The 20,525-nt window shown below is 43.9% G+C and overlaps 1 protein-coding gene across 1 annotated transcript; it reads left to right on the top strand.

Moving 5' to 3' along the window:
* The first annotated feature begins 197 nt into the window (after nt 1–197).
* On the top strand, nt 198–20,338 carry PDZD9 (PDZ domain containing 9). The gene is made up of 5 exons (XM_055561289.1): nt 198–514; nt 1,459–1,666; nt 5,919–6,158; nt 16,001–16,190; nt 19,948–20,338. Exons 3-5 carry the CDS (start codon nt 6,128–6,130, stop codon nt 20,336–20,338), a joined length of 612 nt encoding a protein of 203 aa, XP_055417264.1. The 5' UTR covers nt 198–514; nt 1,459–1,666; nt 5,919–6,127.
* The last annotated feature ends 187 nt before the right edge of the window (nt 20,339–20,525 follow it).

Genomic DNA, 20,525 nt, shown 5'->3' with positions numbered 1-20,525 from the left:
AGCCCCGGGCAGGCCGCGGCCTCACGCCTCCCGCCCCATGGGCCGCCGCCGGGGCCAGAAGACCCCACGCCGCCGCCTCGCTCCCCTCGGCCCCCCGCGCGCCGCTCGCGCCCTCCGCGCGCCCGGGACTAGCAGCCGCGGCGCGGCCCGCACAGCCGGAACCGCCGCCCGCCCCGGAACTGCTCCGCCCGCCCGCCCCTCACCCGGAAGCGAAGCCGGGGCGCTGGCGCGGCCGGCTCCGGCTCTCGGCCCCTGACGACCCTGTTCTGTCCTCTCGGTCCAGCCCAGGCTCGCAGCCCCAGTCCTTCCTCCCGCCCGCCTCAGGCCTTGCTCCGCCCGGCTTCTTCTCGGCCGCCCGCTTCGCTGCCCTGGACTGGGCGGGAGCGGCTTTTCTTCCGATGGAGCCGGTGACAGGCTCTTGTCACCTTGTATTATCGTTGCCTCGGCCGTATCCGTCAGCCCTGGACTGCCCCATTTAGGGAATGATTATGGACTCTTGCTTGCAGCAGGCACTGTAGGTGCTGGGGGTGCCGGAGTGGACAGGAGAAAGAAGTTTCCCGCTCTCGGAAAGCTTACCTTCTAGTCGGGGAAGAGACAGAAACTTTGTTAAAAACTGATCTTTAATGCTAGGTGTTAATCTGTTAATTAAATTGGGGGTCGGTCTGATGAGAGGTTTAAGGGGCGGCGGTTTGATGATACTTAGGATAACCAGGGAAGGTTTCACTGAAAACGCCACCTTCATAAAGACCTCACGCGTGAAGATCTGGGCAAGACTGTTCCAGATAGAAAAGAAAGTTCAAAGAACATTAGGGAAGCGGGCAAGGAAGAGGTTGGGCTGTTCAAGGAACTGCAAAACGGCCCATGTGGCTGGAGAAAAAGAGAGATCAAATGTAGGACTTCGAGAGCCGTGATAAACAGTTTGGATTTTGTTCTAAATGCAACAGGAAAGCACTGGAGGGTTTAAAGCAAGAGAGTGATAGGTCTTATTTAGTCTGTAAAAAGAGTATAGATTGTAGGTGGGGAGGGGCGAGAACAAAAGCAGAGATACCACTTAAGAGGCACAGTAGTCCAGGAGAGAGAGAAATGTAGCTTTAGCTAGGATAAGAGTAGTGAAGATGGGGGACAATGGGCAGATAGGGATGTTTTTTAGGCAGAGGAAAGGACGTGCTGATAAATGGGGGTGGGGGGAGTTGAAACAAAGAGGATTCAGGGAATGACTCCTACATTTTTGGCCTGAGTAACTGGGCGTTTGATGATACTATTTACTGAGGTGGGATGTGGGGAGGGGCTTAAGTTGGATGGAGAAACAGAAAAAGAGAGGGTTGGCAAAATTTGTTAGCGACACATATGGTCTACCACAAACGATTTTGCTATCTAGTAGAGGTTTCCTTTTCTTCCATGACTCATGTATTAAATCACTATTAACCCTGACGTTGAGTCCAGCTCTTTCTTTCCCAGATAGGTCCCCATGCAGCGAACAGGAAATGAAATGCTCATTTTCTCCATAAAGGCCACCTAGGTCATCTCTAGAAAGACCTAGAACAGTGATATCTGTCTCTATTTTTGGAATGCCTACATGTCCACAGAACTCAGCAGGTTTCGAATTCCACCAGACCAACAGCTTTGCAGAAATGTACAGAGTTATCAGTATCACCACATAGATTGGGTAAGGAAGTTCAATTGCTAGCCTATAGACTTTCCTGTCCAAACATTGGTCTCTTATGGGGGTGGGGGGGGAGGGGAAGGGTAGGGTTTTTATTATTATTATTAAATCATATATTTTTCTTCTGCCACAGAAATTGACACAAGCTGATTTATATGTTCCAGGGACTTAGACATAATGCGTATCACATTACTGCAGGAATTTTTCACTGTTTGTTGTTTAAACACTGGAGAACTTTGGCAGAGTCATTTTCTTGGCTTCTTTCTAGTGTTTCTATTGCCAAGTGATAGAAACTCCAACTGTACAGTTCTGAATTCTCAAACAATGTCCACGGATGTTTACCATTGACCAGTTGAGAATCTTAGGGTGAAATGTTGGAACACTTGCCTATTCTAACTCCAACTAAGTGGAATTATGACTTGATTCTTGTATTTAAAAAATACAAGCATAAATTCCTCCCTCTACCCAGGCATCCCTTCCTGTCCCTCCTACCTTTGCCCCTCCATGAGGGGTCTGAATCTAAGATTAAAACACAAAAACAACTATTACAAAGTTAAAAGAATTTAAAACTTTTTTTGCTACTGGATCAATAGCTGCACATCACTATAGACAACAGCCACCTATCCCATTCCTTACCAGTCAGGATGTGGGATGATGGGAGGGGTGGGCAGGAACCAAATACTCTGTTTACAGATTTCCTGTTAGTCCCAATAATTTGGGGCTGGTTTTAGCCCCCAGTTTCATTCTTGCTTGCCAATATAGTGTTTCAGAGTCCCAAGACTCTCAGGACAGGACAGATCAGTCTGTTCTCTATATCTCAGTCTAGATTTTAGTAGAGGCAAACCCTAGGGGTTAGGGAGACATGGTGTGATGGAGTGAAAAAGAATACAGAACCATATTTCAGTCCCACTTATGCTACTAACTTGAACTTGGGAAAGTCACATCACCTCTCTGGGCCTCTTTCCTCTATGTGACCAATAGACTCCCAGAGTCAGGCACTCTGTTTCAGTGATAGAACCTCCCCATCCTCTCACCTCTGTGCAGAGCAGCTAGAACTTCTGTATCCAGAGAGAAGATGAGTCATGAAGCTCCAACAGGCAGAAAGTCCTTAAGGACCCAGGAAAACAGAAGGTCCCCAGGAGGGAGTGATGCTAACAGCCTGAAGTCATAGATAGTCATTCTGTGGTTTTTAGAGGGCCCTGGACATAGCATGCCTTGTCATGATGGATGTTAGGCCTCAGCCCAGCAGAGGCTGAATCCAGAGGCGACCTCAAGGAAAGCTGTGGAGGGGACTGTGCAATCACTCTTCTCTTTAAGGAGGATCTTTGGCCTGACAGGATAAAGAACACACCGCCTCCCTGGGGATCAGGTTTACCATGCAGGCTGAGGATGTGGTGACTGCACCATACATGTTCACCTGGGGTTTCTGGGATTAGATGAAATGAAAGAGCTAAATCCAGAGGCTAGTAACTTGTGCCAGGGGCTCAAATATCATTTAGTCTCTTAGATTGGGTTCTGTTGAAGCTGACTTAGGGACAGATTATTGATTATAGTACAAGAAGTTTATTAGGGAGTATTAGGATCAACTCCTGTGGAGGAAGGGAAGGAAGCAGGACTGGGCAGAGGAAGCAGTTTGACTGTGGTGCAGTCACAGGAGGCTTTAGCAAGCCCACAGGGAACTCTGAAGTGGTAATGGCTGCTCTGAGTTCTGAGCTGGGGTAAAAGGGCCAACAAAGCCTTGATATCTCTGCTTGGACCAGTCATTGGATGCTAGACATGGGGCATGACCTAGGGTAATGTGGCTCTTCAGCCAAAGACAATTCCTTGAGAGGGCTGACAGCTGAGAGCTATCAACCTACAACCTCCCCAGGAGCTGAGGCACTGGTCCTCCAGTCCTGAAGGGGGACAGGGTAGGACAGTGCAGCATTTGCAACAGCGCACCCATCGTGCTGCACAGATCCACTTGCTTCTGTTTAGTTCTGAGCGCATCACCTTCAGGACCCAGTGGAGTCTTTTCCTGTGGGACAGTTATAACAGGAAGGTTAAGGGGACAAAATAGAACTCTTGCTGCTGCTGCTGTAGCTCACCTTGATGTATAACTGACATACTCATCATTTCCTGCCTCTCCTATCCATCCTAGATTTCTCTCACCCTCAGCACCTCTAGGCTTACATGGTGGCATGGCCCAGACCTCCATCCCCAAGGGGGTTGAGCCTCTGGTTGCCATGTACCTTTCAGGCTGTGGCTGCTGAGTTTGTCTATTTACTATAAAATAGGGCAAAGGAGAACTGAGGCACCCAGGTAGATCACGTGGGTGCCAAGCCATTTTACTACCATTGAAAAACTGAACAATCTTAGTGCTTCCCTGTGCCCAAGGCTATATATGCTCCTCCTCTATGGGGGATGGGGGTCCTCATTATTACCTGGGCAGCAGGTCCAGCTCCAGAATCCCATCGTAGCATCTACTCGTTCATGCTGTCCCTGGCATAAGCTGTTGCAGGTTGGGTTCTCTGGGAATACTCTGAGTTGCAGGGCATTTACTGGGGCGTACTCTCCATCAGTGGACAGAAGGAAGCAAGGCCTGACAGACGGAGAAGTCGGGTTGCCGAGCAGCAATAGGAGGACCTCCACAGGTCCCTTAGGGGGCTCTGAAGCTGAGATGGCCCTTTACAGTTGTTCAAGTTGGGCTGAGGGAGCCAGGTTTTTTACCCTGCATTGATCGGTCACTGGATGCTAGCTGCCCTGGGTAGGTGTGATCTCAGGCAAGGGCTCTCTTCAGCTAGTGGCAGGTTTGAGGTAGAAGAGAATGAACAGATCCTTCAGTCCTGAGGGGGATCTGGGCAGCACAGCATAGCATCCACAACAGTTGGTACCTTTCAGTTCCACCAGTCAGTGTGATCTTGGCATTCACTATAAAGAGTTTTCAGTCTGGGATAGAAGGAAGGTCCAGGAACCCCTGTGCGCCAGGTCCCACATAGGACCTTGAAGGCTGATGTACTTGATTCCTGCAAATGCTCACCATTCTCTACTGATAGGAAAATGGAGGGAAAGGATGCATTTTATGATAGAATTAATTTAGTGTGTGGACAGAAGGCTTGCCAGACTGAAGGAGGAATCAGGCAATCTATCACAAGGAGCTACCTGCAGGAGATGCCTTGAGGCTGAGGTAACAGGGAACAGGATGACATTTCCTTCTGAATCAGCCACCTGAGCACAAAATGTATCCAACAAGAAGTCTGCTCTGGGTAACTGGGTAAAGCCACAGAAGCAGCTGAATAAGCTGGGACCTCCCAGTTTACCATGGAAATCTTTGGACAGTGCTACACCTCACAGGTGCTTGATTACTGTTTGTTGAAGGCATGAACACGAGAGACTTTGCCTTTTGGTTTTATCAGAGTCAGATGACAGTGCGTGTGTGTGTGTTAAGTTGCTTCAGTCGTGTCTGACTCTGCAACCCTATGGACTGTAACTTGCCAGGTTTCTCTATCCATGGGATTCTCCAGACAAGGATGCTGGAGTGGGTTCCAAGGGATCTTCCCAACCCAGGGATCGAACCCTTGTCTCCAGTATCTACCTGCATTGGCAGGAGAGTTCTTTACCATTAGTGCCACCTGGGAAGCCCAGGGATGACAGTAGTACTGTGTTATTACATTGTTTTCTATTTCTTATAGAATTTATTTTTGATAATTTATACTTTCCTAAAATTGTTCACTTCATCTGTTTTTTAAATCTAAGTTCCAGGAGGATAGAGCCTATGTTTGTTTTGTCTAATGTTGTGTCCTTTGCATCAGCAAAAACCATGCAGCAGGCTTCCAGTAAATATTTGTTGTGTGAGTCAATGTGTGTGTGTGTGTGTGGGTGGTGGTGGTGGATTATTTTGGAAAAAAAAGAAGGAAAAATTAATTTCTCTCCTAATTGTGACTCATTTTTTTTCAGGCCACCCTTGGTCTTTTCTCATTCAAAACATTCATGAATAAAGTGCAGTTCCAGAGCAGTTGGCACTGTTGAGGTAACAGTGTTTGAAAATACCATTATTGGGAGCTCAGCAGGACATCTGTGCTCATCTATGAACTAGTCATGATATTCTGCAGACCATTCACATCTTTGAGGGCCCCTCTTCTAGGTTTCCTCCACCCTCTCCATTTCAGTAGTTTCCTAAGAATGGATGATGAACTCACTATGAGCCAGGCACTGTGTTAGTCCCGCAGAAGTTTTGTTTTTCTGCACCCAAAATTTCACGTACTGCATTTTCCAGGGTCTACTGAAGCACGTGGTGACCGCACTGCCGCGCAACGTCTGGAATGCGGCGTCGCAGCGCCCCCTGGGGGCTAGCTCGAGATCTCCTCGCCACCGGCGATCGATCCGCAGGGCGCCGCCGGCTTCTGGTTCGAAACAGTTGGGAGATGGACTGACTCCAGCTTCCGCTCAGGGAGGCCCTCCTGAGCGGCCTGGCCTCTCAGGGCCATGAAGAAGTCCGTCCAGAAAAACGTTACAGGTAACTGGGTATGTTCTGGAGACCAAGACTCCTTCACTTTTCCTTGTCTGTAAAATGGGGACATCACACTCTTGGCTTCTGAGATAGCGTCTCACCATCCTAAGTTTACCAAACTATACAGGCAGATCTCCCCCCCCCCCCTTTTTTTTAGTGTACAGCTCTGTGAATTTTGATACTCATATATACGCATTTAACCCCCTACAATCAGGACGTGACGGTTCCACAACCCCTGAAGATACCTTGTGATGCCCATTTACTGCCAACCCCCTTTCCACCCCAGCTCCCGACACTTCTGATCTGTTTTCTATAGTTTTGCCCTTTGTACTGAGAATGTCACAAAAATGGAAGCATACAGTATGGAGTCTTTTGAATCTGGCTTCTTTCACTTAACCCTGCTGTCTTTTGTGACTGGGCTTCATAGATTATATCAGGAGCATGTTTAATTTGCAAGCTGAGGTTGGAACTCAGACCCTGTCTATGATGCCAGTTCTCTGTTTGCTCAGGAGCCATAGATTTGAGGAGGGGATGACCTGTTCCAAATTGCTCCTATAATCCTGAAAAGTCTCAAAGATGGTGCCTTCTTTATTCTAGGATTCTTGCCTGGAGAATCGCCATGGATAAGAGGAGCCTGGCGGGCTATAGTCCACGGGGTCGCAAAGAGTCAGACATGACTGAGCGACTGAGCACACACTTAATTTTTCAGTCAGAGAGCATCTGTGGTTGTGGGGAGGGTGAGATTGGAGACAGGCAAGTTCACTTGCGTGAAGTTGAAAGGACTGTGAAACCCCTGGAGATGTGGGAAATCCCCCCTCCTCCAGCAGTGGGGAGGACTCCTGGACCCACTCCCCTCACCCCCAAACCCTACAGTCACCTGGATTTGGCAAAGGTTTGGCAAGTAGCAGTTTGTCACTTCTTAAGGAAACATGCTGGTGTGTGAAATGCTAGAAGAGTGTGCTGAAAACAGGTTTCCCCAGAAGCTTCCTGTGAACTGAAAATGAATCTCAGAAGCTTCCTCTTGGAAAAATAACTTGTTGTTCTAAATCACTCCTCAGTCTTTGAAACTTTTCTTGTGAGATTTAGTTCTGTGTAAAACACATTTCAATTCCTCACTACCCATTTTCCTGGATTTTCCTCCCAAATGCTTATTTTATACTGTCCATTTCCACTGACATTGTCATGACATGCTTGGGTGAATGCAGTAACACTTTGTCTCTTCCAGTCTGGACCCCACAATCCATATAGCAGCCTGAAGTGTTTGGTTCTTTCTTTGAATGCAGATCTTAGCTTGTCCTGCCAAGATCACTTCTAAGCTTTTCCAGTGAGGTAAAATACTGAGCAGCCTGTCTGCGACGGCTTTGCTCCTCCTGTCTGGCCCCTACTGATCTCCTTTTATGTTCTTTCCTGCCTCAGAATCTTATTTGTTCCCTTCCACCATACTTTGCTTAAAGCTCTCATATTGGGCCTTTCGACCTCAATTCAAATTTTACCTCCTCTGTGAAGCTTTGATCCCTCTTCCCCACAGGAGACTTAACCTGTTGGTCACCCTCAGAGCTCTCTGTATTTTTCCTTCATAGCATGTGTTACAGTTTGTTGTTCAACGTATGTCTACACAGCTCATTGATATTTGTCTCCTCCACTAGGCTGGAAGATTCATGAGGGCAAGAAACACTTCAGTTTCTAGCCCACTGCCTGTATCAATAAATACTTGTTAAGTGAATGGATAATAATAACTAACTTTAATTAAACATGCACAGTGTGCTAGGCACTGTGCAAAAGCCCTTCAACTGTCTCCTTTAAGTCTCAGTAACAACCCTCTGAGTGGGTATTTTTATTATCCTCTCTTTACTGATGCAGAAACTAAGGCAGAGAGAGGTTAAGTAACTGCCCTAAGATTCTGGTGTTAGAACCCCAGACAGTTACTACTGTCATGCTGATACCTAGCAGAAAGACTAAAACAAATCTCTCCATTTCTAGGAAAACAAGTCAACCTCAAGGTCAAGCCATCTGTACACGACTTGAGCAAAACTCAACAGACCAAACTCACTGTGGGTAGTCTGGGATTAGGCCTGATCATCATCCAGCATGGGCCCTACCTTCAGATCAGCCATCTCATTACAAAGGGAGCCGCAGCCAGGGATGGCACGCTCCAGCCAGGTGACTGTGGTTTCCCCAGGCCTCCCGACCCCTCTACTTCTGCCTCCCTTTCATCTGCCTTCGGGGAGACTCAGATTATTAGGTTCCAGTGTAACAGTGCTGATGGTGACATTGTTTGAGAGCTTTCAGTGGGCAAGCCAGCTGCTACTTGTATAACCCTCACTGTGTTTATTCGTTGAATTCTTTTACTATTTATTTTTGGCTGTGCTGTTTCTGTTGCTGTGCGGGCTTTTCTGTAGTTGTGAGCACGGGTTACTCTCTTGTTGCAGTGGTTGAGCTTCTCGCTGGTAGCGGCTTCTCTTGCTGTGAAGCATGGGCTCTAGGGTGCACATGCTTCAGTCGTGGCTCCAGGGCTCGAGAGCACAGGCTCAGTAGCTGTGGGACACGAACTTAGTGCTTCATGGCACATGGAATCTTTGCAGCTCAGGAACTGAACCCAGGACTCCTGCTTTGGTAGGCGGATTCTTTACCACTGAGCCATCAGGGAAGCCCTATTTATTGAATTCTTATAATAACCCTTTAGGTAGGAACTATGAGAAGGCAGTGGCACCCCACTCCAGTACTCTTGCCTGGAAAATCCCATGGATGGAGGAGCCTGGTAGGCTGCAGTCCATGGGGGTGCTAAGAGTCGGATACGACTGAGTGACTTCACTTTCACTTTTTACTTTCTTGCATTGGAGAAGGAAATGGCAACCCACTCCAGTGTTCTTGCCTGGAGAATCCCAGGGACGGGGGAGCCTGGTGGGCTGCCGTCTGTGGGGTCGCACAGAGTCGGACATGACTGAAGCGACTTAGCAGCAGCAGCAGCAGCATGATTATCATCTGCCTTTTACAGATGAGGAAACTAAGGCTCAGTGAGACTGAGTTCCTTGTCCAGGTTCACCCCCATCTAGAAGGGATTCATATACAGGAATAGTGTCACTCCAGCGTTTATGGCTCTGTATGGATAAGGCTTTCTTCTTTTGTAGGCAGTATGAATCATCATTAACATTTAGATGTGTGATCTCATTTCACCCGACTGACAATCCCCAAGGTAGATTCTACATTAAACCGATATACGGATGAGGAATCAGATATTTAGTAACTTGTACGTTGTCACACCAAGGAATGGAGATGTGAACGCTGTCTTTGTCAGTACTGCCCTGCTTCTCTTGTCTTTAGATGAATGAATTTTCCATCCAATTCAAGACATTTCCGCAGTGCCTTCTCTGGGCTGTGCTCAGGAGTCAGGGACGCACAATGGGATGGTAAGGTGGTGGAAGGAAAAACCATTCAGTGCTAGCTGGCCTGAATTCAGGCCCAGGCTGTGCCTCTTTTTGGTTCTTTGACCTTGGACAAAATCCTTTAACTTTCCTGGCCTTAGTCACCTCATCTCTAAATTGGGATAATACCACCTTGGAGAGCCACAGTGCTATGGAAATATTGGCAATCCTTTCTCTAAGGCTGTTCTTAGAGATTCTCCAGACTTGTGTCTTGTTTTGTTGTTAACCAAAAATGATTGTGTATTGGCTAAAGTATTGGCTAATATTTTTGCATCAGGTCACCTGATGCAAAGAGCTGACTCATTGGAAAGGACCCTAATGCTGAGAAAGATTGAGGGCAGGAGGAGAAGGGGATGACAGAGGATGAGATATTAGGATGGCATCATCGACTCAATGGACATGAGTTTGAGCAACCTCCAGGAGATGGTGAGGGACAGGGAAGCCTGGCATGCTGCAGTCCATAGGGTTGCAAAGAGTAGGACATGACTTAGCGACTGAACAACAACAAAAATGATTGTGGTACCACAACCCTAGTGGATTAAACCACTGGTTTGCAACTCTGGTTACTTATTAGAATCACCTGGAGACCTTTTAAAATAAAAATGGATTGGCCCCATCTCCCCAGAGGTTCTGATTCAGTTGGTTTGGGGACAGGGCAGTTCATGGTTTAACAGCTTCTCAGGTTATTCTAGTTGTAGTTAGGGTTAAATGCTGTGGATTAAAGAATTAAGTGGATCAATGATGCTGTTATGAAAGTTTACCTCACCTTAAAATCCAAAGCATTTTCTCCACATATCACTATTTGGTGCTAGGGAACAGCCTTCCAGAAAGAAAGTTCTGGACTTCCCATCCAAAAGAATTCTAGGCCAGGTCCCATAGGCCTATTCTGCTTGTTCTCCGTAGGTTTTTTGGAGTTAGGGGACAGACGCTGGTTGATAAGCAGAGAGCACACTCACTGGAGTGGGATGGGAGTATGCTTTCATGAAACAGAATCTCCGGGTGGGGTCATAGTGTGCTCCTGGAGGTCAGAGGCAGTCTTGAATTCATCTTTTAATGAATTCAAGGGACTTACCATTCGAACTGGTGCATTTATTATGTCTGTGCTTGATAAATGAAGAGTAAGTGAGCATTTGTTCTAGGCATTTTGCAAGGTGTTTCCACATCTATTATCTAATCTTTGCAGTACTTCTAGAAGGTAGATAACGAAATACAGAGGCTCAGAGAGATGAAGTAAATTGTTTCGTACAGAGCTAAGTGGGTGGTCAGAGCTGATTTGAACCCATGTCTGCTTAGAAAGCCCATACCTTTGATTAGAAAAGAGATTGCAATATGGAGTAAGTCCCATATCTCTTCATGACAAGTCAGGCACTTCTCTTCAAGGTCTGGGATTCAAAGACTCTGTAACTCAGTCCCTTTGACAATGATGATGAGATTTGGAGAGGTGATGGTCCTAGAAACCTGATTTTTTTTTTTTTTTTTAACCCCATTACCTCTCAGCCCCATTATTTCTTACGTGCTTTGAATTTCTCTTCTTTTGTTGTTTCTTAATAGGGCTTCATCTTGATTTCCTAATTTATTTTGGCTAAACTTTAAAATCCTTTTGGCCAGCATAGTTTTAGCAAACTCTGATATCCAGAATCTTAAGAAATTAATACAGCATTTTTCTTTTCTTGGAGAAATTAATATAGATTGGAAGGTAAACAAAGTTATGTACTGGTCACCACCCTTACTAGGCCACATTAATTCAATAAGCATTTCCTGAATGCCTGCTGTGTGCAGACATCAGGCACTGGGGTGTAATGGTGAGCCAGTCAGTCATATGTGGTCTCTAACCACACAGAGCTTATGGAATTTACAGCCTAGTTGAGACAAATGGGAGAAAACTAAAATCTACTTTTTGGTAGTGGCTTGGCTGCTGAAAAGTTGATTAAATATAGACAACTGGGACAGTTTATACAATGTGGTTCCTACAGCCCATTAAAACAGAAAAAATGTATAATATTAATATTTATAAATACCAAATTGGTGCTTCTTTATGAAAGGCAATGTTAATGTCTCTTGCTAGAATAATCACATTCATACAATGACACCTTTGGTTTATAGTCAGGATGGTCAGGCAATTAAGCTGTTTATTTTCTGCCCTCTCGATAAGTCACCTTTTTAACAACATAATTAAGCAGCATGTCAAGCCATAGCTTTCAGCTATAAACACCCCTTTTAACATTAGGCAAGTAAGCTTATCCCTTGAGGGTTTCTTTTTTTTTTGACATTTTAATTAACCTCTATAGGGTGAACAGCTGTTTCAGATTACACAATCTGCAGGTAGTTGGGAGAAGCCCTGTTTCAGTCTGAAGTTAGCCACAGCTGTCTTTAAAGACCAAAGTAGAAGCTTTTCTCCACCCATCTCAGTATTCATAAACTGTGACCTTTTGTTTCTGATAGAATCTAGCAATATGGAAATTTGTCTTTGGAGGCTTCCTTTAGGATCAGCATAATTTCCAATTATAGCAGAGTACAGAGTAGTGCTTCCCAGGTGAGTCTCAGTGGTAAAGAATCCACCTGCTGATGCAGGAGACACGGGAGATGCAGGTTTGACACCTGGGTTGGGAAAAACCCCTGGAGGAGGAAATTGCAACCCATTCCAGTATTCTTGCCTGGAAAATTCCATGGACAGAGAAGCCTGGTGGACTACAGTCCATGGGGTCGCAAAGAGTTGGGGAGTAGTAATAGAGAAAGTACTTCATCTTGACTCTTTTCTACGCTGAGGTTAGACCTCAGCTGTCTTAGAATGAGGTGATTGAGGGATCCCTAGCTTCCCATGCACAGTGGGGTAAACATTCTTTGGGACTTATTAGGGTCACTTTATCTGATGTTAGCTCTGAAGTCTCCATGACCATTTGGCAGGATGATAGTACTTGTACGATCTGATAACTAAGATTTTATTTACCCAATGTGAATCTATCCTTAAGAATCAATTTCCCTGTATTCCCTCTTCTCTTGCTAGATGCCCTTATAGCAGTCAGGGGTCTTAACTGCAAGCAATAAAGAAGTTCTATTGTTGTTGTTGTTCAGTCTCTTAAAAGAGTCATGTCCAACTCTTTGCAACCCCATGGACTGTAGCACACCAGGCTTCCTTGTCATTTACCATCTCCCAGAGTTTGCTCAAACTCATATCCTTTGAGTCAGTGATGCCATCCAACCATCTCATCCTCTCTTGTCTCCTTCTCCTGCCTTCAATCTTTCCCAGCATCAGGGTCTTTTCAAATGAGTTAGCTCTTTGCATCAGGTGGCCAAAGTATTGCCCTTCCAGCATCAGTCCTTCAAATGAATATTGAGGGTTGATGTCCTTTAGGATTGACTGGTTTGATTTCCTTGCTGTTCAAGGGACCCTCAAGAGTCCTCTCCAATACCACATTTCGAAAGTGTCAGTTCTTCAGCACCCAGCCTTCTTCATAGTCCCACTCTCACATCCATACATGACTACTGTAAAAACTATAGCTTTGATTATACAGATCTTTGTTGGCAAACTGATGTCTCTGATTTCTAATACTCTGTCTAGCTCTGTCATAGCTTTTCTTCCCAGGAACAAACGTCTTCTAATTTCATGGCTGTAGTCACTGTCTGCAGTAAATTTGGAGTCCAAGAAAATAAAGTCTGTCACTGTTTCCATTGTTTCCCCATCTATTTGCCATGAAGTGATGGAACTGGAAGCCATGATCTTAGTTTTTCCAATGTTGAGTTTTAAGCCAGCTTTTTCACTTTCCTCTTTCACTGTCATCAAGAGGCTCTTAGTTCCTCTTCACTTTCTGCCATAAGGATGATGTCATCTGCATATCTGAGGCTATTCATATTTCTCCCAGCAATCCAGCTTGTAATTCATCCAGCCCAACATTTCACATAATATACTCTGCATAGAAGTTCAATAAGCAGGGTGACAATATACAGCCTTCTTGTACTCCTTAACCAATTTAGAACCAGTCTGTTGTTCCATGTCTAGTTCTAACTGTTGCTTCTTGACATGCATATAGGTTTTGGAGGAGGCAGGTAAGGTGATCTGATGTTCCCATCTCTTTAAGAATTTTTCACAGTTTGTTGGGACCCACACAGTTAGTCAGAGGCTTTGGTGTAGTCAGTGAAGCAAATGTTTTTCTGGAATTCTCTGGCTTTTCTATGATCCAAAGGGTGTTGGCAATTTGATCTCTGGTTCCTCTGCCTTTTCTAAATCCAGCTTGAACATCTGAAAGTTCTCAGTTCACATACTGTTGAAACCTAGCTTGGAGAATTTTGAGCATTACTTTGCTAGCATGTGAGATAAGTGCAATTGTGTGGTAGTTTGAGCATTCTTTGGCATTTCTTTTCTTTGGAAGTGGAATTAAAACTGACCTTTTCCAGTCCTGTGGCCACTGCTGAGTTTTCCAAATTTGCTGGCATATTGAGTGCAGCACTTTCACAGCATCATCTTTTAGGATTTGAAATAGCTCAGCTGGAATTCTATTATCTCCATTGGCTTTGTTCATAGTAATGCTTCCTAAGGCCCACTTGACTTTGCACTCCAGGATATCTGGCTCTAGCTGAGTGATCACACCATCGTGGGTTATCTGGGTCATTAAGATCTTTTTTGTATAGTTCTGTGTATTTTTGCCACCTCTTCTGAATCTCTTCTGCTTCTGTTAGGTCCATACCATTTCTGTCCTTTATTGTGCCCACCTTTGCATGAAATGTTCCCTTGGTATCTCTAATTTTCTTGAAGAGATCTCTAGTCTTTCCCATTCTGTTGTTTTCCTCTATTTGCATTGTTCACTTAAGAAGGATTTGTTATCTCTCCTTGCTGTTCTTTGGAACTCTGCATTCAGATGGTTATATCTTTCCTTTTCTCCTTTTCCTTTTGCTTTACTTCTTTTCTCAGCTATTTATAAGGCCTCCTCAGACAACCATTTTGCCATTTTGCATTTCTTTTTCTTGGGGATTGTTTTGGTTGTTGCCTCCTGTACAATGTAACGAACCTCCGTCCATAGTTATTCAGGCACTCTATCAGATCTAATCCCTTGAATCTATTTGTCACTTCCACTGTATAATTGTAAGGGATTTAATTTAGGTCATACCTGAATGGCCTAGTGGTTTTTCCTGTTTTCTTCAAGTTCTGTAAAGGCACTGAATTTAGAACATTTAATCTGACAGAATTCCTGGAAAGCCTTGAGAACCAGGTTTGGAAAATGATGAGAGAACAAAAGGCCATGGAAACTGGATGCTCCTGTCGCTTCTCTGTATCTCCTGCTTCAGGTTTAGTGACCCAGGGGGACTGATCAATAGCTGGACCTAGTCTACATGTCCATGCCTTAGCTGCTGGGTACAAATGAATAAATTGGGTCTATTTAACATCCAGTTGGGAGGTCCAGGGACTTGGCTGTCAAGATGTGGTTCTCTTTCCATCTGTTGGGGGCTCAGAAGCTGAATGGCTGGCTATCATACTCCCCTCCCTGTTCAACTCTGTCCTACGATAGGGGACGTAGGTGTCAAATCCCTTTGAACGTCCACACTCTCTGTATACACATCTTCAGCTTAATTAAAGCATTCTAAATGTCCAGTGTTATATGTAGAATTACTTGCTCAATGAATACTGCATAAGGAAAGAATATTAAACTGTAAGGCTTGATGTTTAATATGGTTTGCTTACTGTGGAGGGCATTGGCAATGGCCAGGCAGGTATAATAAAAATAGGTCATTTGTTCACTTAGTGTAAGTGATTTTTTTCTTTAATAGTAGTAGCCATTTATTTTACTTGAAACAAGCACATTTTTAGAATCTTCAAGGATGGTTCAGATTCTAAATCATTTTTAGCCTCTGTCACACCAAGAACTTCAGAAATGTTCTAAAATGTTATAATATCTACCATTGCACTATTAAGAAACATCTTGCATGTATTCATTATTCACTGAGAGGATCATTTTTTTTTTTTCATTAAATAAAGTTTGAAGCCTGGTTTTGGTTCAAAATGAACCAACAATATGAACCTATAAAATGAAATTGCTATTGCTATTGCTAAGTCACTTCAGTCGTGTCCGACTCTGTGCGACCCCGTAGACAGCAGCCCACCAGGCTCCCCCGTCCCTGGGATTCTCCAGGCAAGAACACTGGAGTGCGTTGCCGTTTCCTTCTCCAATGCATGAAAGTGAAAAGTGAAAGTGAAGTCGCTCAGTCGTGTCCAACCCTCAGCGACCCCATGGACTGCAGCCTTCCAGGCTCCTCCATCCATGGGATTTCCCAGGCCAAGAGTACTGGAGTGGGGTGCCATTGCCTTCTCCGATAAAATGAAACACCTCACCAAAAAAAAAAAAAAAGGAAGAGACACTGCACAATGAAGACAGAAATGGCATGATCTTTTTTAAACCATCATCTTAATTTTACTTAATTTTTTCCCTTTTTCAGGTGATGTTTTGATTAGTGTTGGCTATGCAAATGTGTTAGGTTATACTCTTCGAGAATTTTTAAAGCTTCTGCAACATATCACCATAGGAACAATACTACAAATAAAAGTTTACCGAGATTTTATAGACATACCCCAAGAATGGCAAGAAATATATGATTTAATCCCTGAGACCAAATTCCCAATCACACGGTAAGTAGTTAAGTTTAGGAAATCTTTGTTATACTACAGAATTCCCCAGGGTCTATGAAGCACAGAGTCTTAGTTAAATATGAGAATTATCAATTGGACCATGCTGGAGGAATTAATGACAGTCACAGTTCAGTGGGTTTCTAAATCCTTTTGGAAAGTACAATCTGTAGGACTTAATATGAGGCAGAATGATAAAGGCAAGAAAGAGCCTTGGACATGGAGTTTAACAAGGACCAAATTACCTAATGGCAGCTCTGCCTTCAAATCTAGATATGCGACTCCCCCTTTCCCAAAGTTAGCCCTGAAACATGTGCTGTGACTCCTTTTCCTCATTTGTCTCCAGCATATTCAGTTCTCTCTCTGGATCCTTCTCAATAACCATTGCTGCTGCTAAGTTGCTTCAGTCATGTCTGACTCTGTGCAACCCCATAGTCGGCAGCCCACCAGGCTCCCCCATTAAGCCTGTTTAAAACTCTTCCATCTTAGCAAAGCCTACTTTAATCCACTCCCCTCTCCTTTCCTTAGCAGCCACTATCCTGTCCCTTGACTCCAAAGCTGTTGAAACAGTTGTATTAGACAGTACCAATTCCTCAGGAGACACCTCATCCCACCTCGCTGCAGACCTTGGCTGAGAGCCCTTTACCCCAAGGTCACCTGCAACCTTCATACTGCTAATTTCAGTGGACTCCTCTCAGTCTCTAATTTTGCTTGGCTTCTGAGCGGCAGCAGGCACTTTACAGCCTCTCACCTCAACTCTTGTTGAAATATAATTTTCCCCAGACTTCTGGAATACCACACTCCCTTATCTCCTTTTGTCACTTCCTCATGATTGCCTTTTACCAAGCCTTGTCTTTGGCTTTCTTCTCTCAATCTTCTAAGCAAACTCCTTGGTTTCTATTAGTATTCATACATTAATAATTTCCAAATTGTATTATCTCCAAACTTATATAAACACCCACTTGATATCTATCATAAACCCCTTAAACTCATTATGCCTAAAATTAAAAGCCAGTTTGCCATTGTCCTAGTGGGAGAGCATTTGCTTAGTCAAACAAATCAGAAATTTAAGGGCTGGCTTGATTTCTCTATCTCCTTTAAGTGGCACATTTAGTATTCTGATCCAAGAGTTATTGTTATTAATTCTGACCAGATCCCTGAGCACTAGATGTACAGCTGTGTCCCTTTGCTCATTGGGATGTGCTCAAAGAAATATGGCTAGGGGCTCTTTACTAGGATTAAAAAATAGCCCATATTACTTCAGAGTCCAACTTGTGGCCACAGGGACTGATATGATTCACAGATATGCTTTGCTTATCTCCCTCACTGTTTTAGACAGTGTTGAGAGCAAGGAGGATATATAGGAGGGCTTTTTCCAGGGGCCAGTAATACTCTATTTCTTGACCTGGGTGGTAGCTACCAAGGTGTTTAGAAATTTTTTTTCATTCAACTTTTTTGCATTTTTCTGTTTCAAAAAATTTTTAATGAAAAAAAATTGAATTGCTAAATTTACAAATCTCTGGTTTCTCCCGAAAAACAGAAGATGGGCTTGCATCCCCACATGCTAACAGTGGACTAGAGCTGGATAGCAGTTGTTCCCTTCAGATCAGATACAGAATGGGGAAAAATTTTTTCCCAATAACTAAACCAATCCTGCTTTGATTAAAAATCATTAATGATGATACTGAACTTACTGTTTACTATGTGATAGACACCGCTTTACAAGCATTGTACCATTTAATCCTCATGACAGTTCTATTTATCCTCGTTTTACAGATAAGAAAACTGAAGCCAATAGAAGAGTATGTACACTTGCCAGAGGCCACAGGGCTAAGTAGTATACGTCTGTTTTCAGAGCAGCAACATCCAATAAGAATTCTCTATGCTAGTGGAAATGACCTGTATCTGTGCCATCCCATGTGGTAACCATTAGCCACAGGTGGCTACTAAGCCCATGAAATGTGAAGATTTGTAACTGAGGAAATTTAAATTTATTCAAGTTTAACCAGTTTAAATTTAACAGCCACACATAGCTGGTGGACCCTGTATTGGAGAGCTCAGCTCCCAAAACTGAGCTCTTCACCATTTGCTTATGGAACGACTACATTCTAAGTAGAGTTTGAGATTCAGAATATTAAAAACCTAGGGATGGCAGGTTGACCATTCAAAAGCAAACACAGAATACCACAACTTAAGTTATGAGGCTAAAATTCACAAACTTAGGAATACCACCAATCATTTTCTGAATCCCTTAATTAAGCAAAGGGCTTATAGCTAAGGCATGTTAGCATCTTATGTGGAAAAGGGTAAGGAAGGGGCAGAAGGGGAACGAAAGGTTTAGTTCGCAAAGTTGTAAGGCTTCTTTCAGGAGCAGATAGCACCGAGTGCACAATTCGCCATGTGATGCTCTGGGCAGGCCTCCTGATATTAAAAGCTGTTTCCAGCGAACCCTGACCTCTGCTGGCTTGTGGCATTTCTATCTAATGCCAGTTTAATAAGAACCTGGTTCTGCCACCTGTCTTTATGGTGATCTAACAGAGCTACAAAGAAGGTCCTTTGAGTCTGAAGGCAAACTGTTCTAGTCCTGAGATCTTCTGAATCTCCTTGCACAGTACTACATCAAGGATTAAAGAAAATCATACAATTTAAGACTAGTGGCTTTCAGAAAAAAATGACTCAATACCAAATGCTATTACCAGAAGAGAGAAACTTTAGGGAAGATCTATTCAGATCCTTAGGAGCAAGCAAACAAACAAAAAAAACCACAAGCAGCCCTCCAAGGATGTTAGGGAAAACACTAGTTAAGTTGGATAGGTCGGAGGGACTGGGGTAGGGAAGAAATCCATTTCCTATTAGCAGGACAGAAGCTAACGGAGGTTCATAATTGCAAAGATCTAGTTTTGGATCTGCTGGGTAATAGCACCAGAATGAGGGGTAGCACGTGACAGCATTTGTTCAGGAAAATAATAGCAGGCGCAGGTGCTACAGGCATTAGAAAAGTTCAAGAACCCTGTTGTTGGCGAACTGAAAAATAAAAAAGAATCTTCACAAGTTTTTGGACGGCAACAGCAAGGTGGAATAGTGCATGATGAGACATCTGGGTGGAAGGGTGTTCTACAGATCCACATTTGTAAACCCAATTGAGAAGCAAAGAATGATGCTCAGGGGCAAAAATAAAAAGATTCAGAGGAATAACCAATGATAAACATATTGAAGATCTTTGAGGCCCATTATTTCTGGACGCCTCCTTGGAAATCAGTAATGTTCTATTATTGCTGATCCCAAGAGACCCATGAAAACTGAGTTCTGTGGATGAGACGGCCACATTGACCTGTTATTCTGTGAGGTGAAATCAACCGACCCTTTAAGGCCTGCTAACATTCTGGTCAGTAGTCTCGCTTAAGTCTGTGCAAAGCTTTTTAAAGTAATGTGAAATAATTTAGGGCAGAATTTGATTTCCATTTAGGAATGTAAACAAATTTAAAGGTAATTTAAACAAATTTAGAGAGGATCTTAGTTCCCTTACCAGGGACTGAACCTGAGCCCTTGACTGTGAAAGTATGGAGCGCTAACCACTGGGCTGCCAGGGAATTCCATAAAGGTAATTTTTAAAACAGAAGATTTTCAATAACACAGACAGGTAGTGCTAAACTGTATTTTTTCTTTTATGAACCAAAGCAGGTTATGAGACATCTTGTTAGGTGATAATGAATGTGTAGACATTAAGAATCCATTTCATTCACTAGTCTTTCCATTTCAGCACAACAAAGAAAACTGAGGAGGCAGAAGATGGATCTGTCACAAGCAGTGATGATGATGACGCTTTCGATACAAGACTTAAGTACTACAAATATCCACGGTCCACTGGACATTACCCTGTAAGGAGACCAATGTCTATCTCCAGAGAATGGCATGGATATAAAAAGAAGAACCATGTAATGCGTGTAGGAAAAGACATTAACTGTGACGTGATGATTCACAGAGATCACAAGAAAGAAGTGAGGGCCCCTTCTCCATACTGGACCATGGTGAAGCAAGACAACGAAATCTCCTCCTCCTCCTCAGCCTCCTCTACCTCAGATGCATTTTGGCTGGAAGACTGTACCCCCGTTGAAAAGGGCAGCAGTGAACCAGTATCACGAGTTGGCTAGGCACCAGTTTTCTAATCTGTGACCACAGAAGCATTTACCTTGAAAACACCCATTTTTTTTGTGCACTGCCTTACTTTTGAGTGTTAGGTTGATAATTACTTGAAAGAGACAGAATAGAAACAGAAGAGGGAGAAGATGAGGGGGGAAAAAACACACACCAAAATTGTGCCACAGTGAAGATAAACAT

Source organism: Bubalus kerabau, chromosome 23, assembly GCF_029407905.1.
Source record: "Bubalus kerabau isolate K-KA32 ecotype Philippines breed swamp buffalo chromosome 23, PCC_UOA_SB_1v2, whole genome shotgun sequence".
Classification (NCBI taxonomy): domain Eukaryota; kingdom Metazoa; phylum Chordata; class Mammalia; order Artiodactyla; family Bovidae; genus Bubalus; species Bubalus kerabau.
Note: the sequence above shows the minus strand (reverse complement) of the source record. Positions and strands in the feature narration are given on the sequence as shown.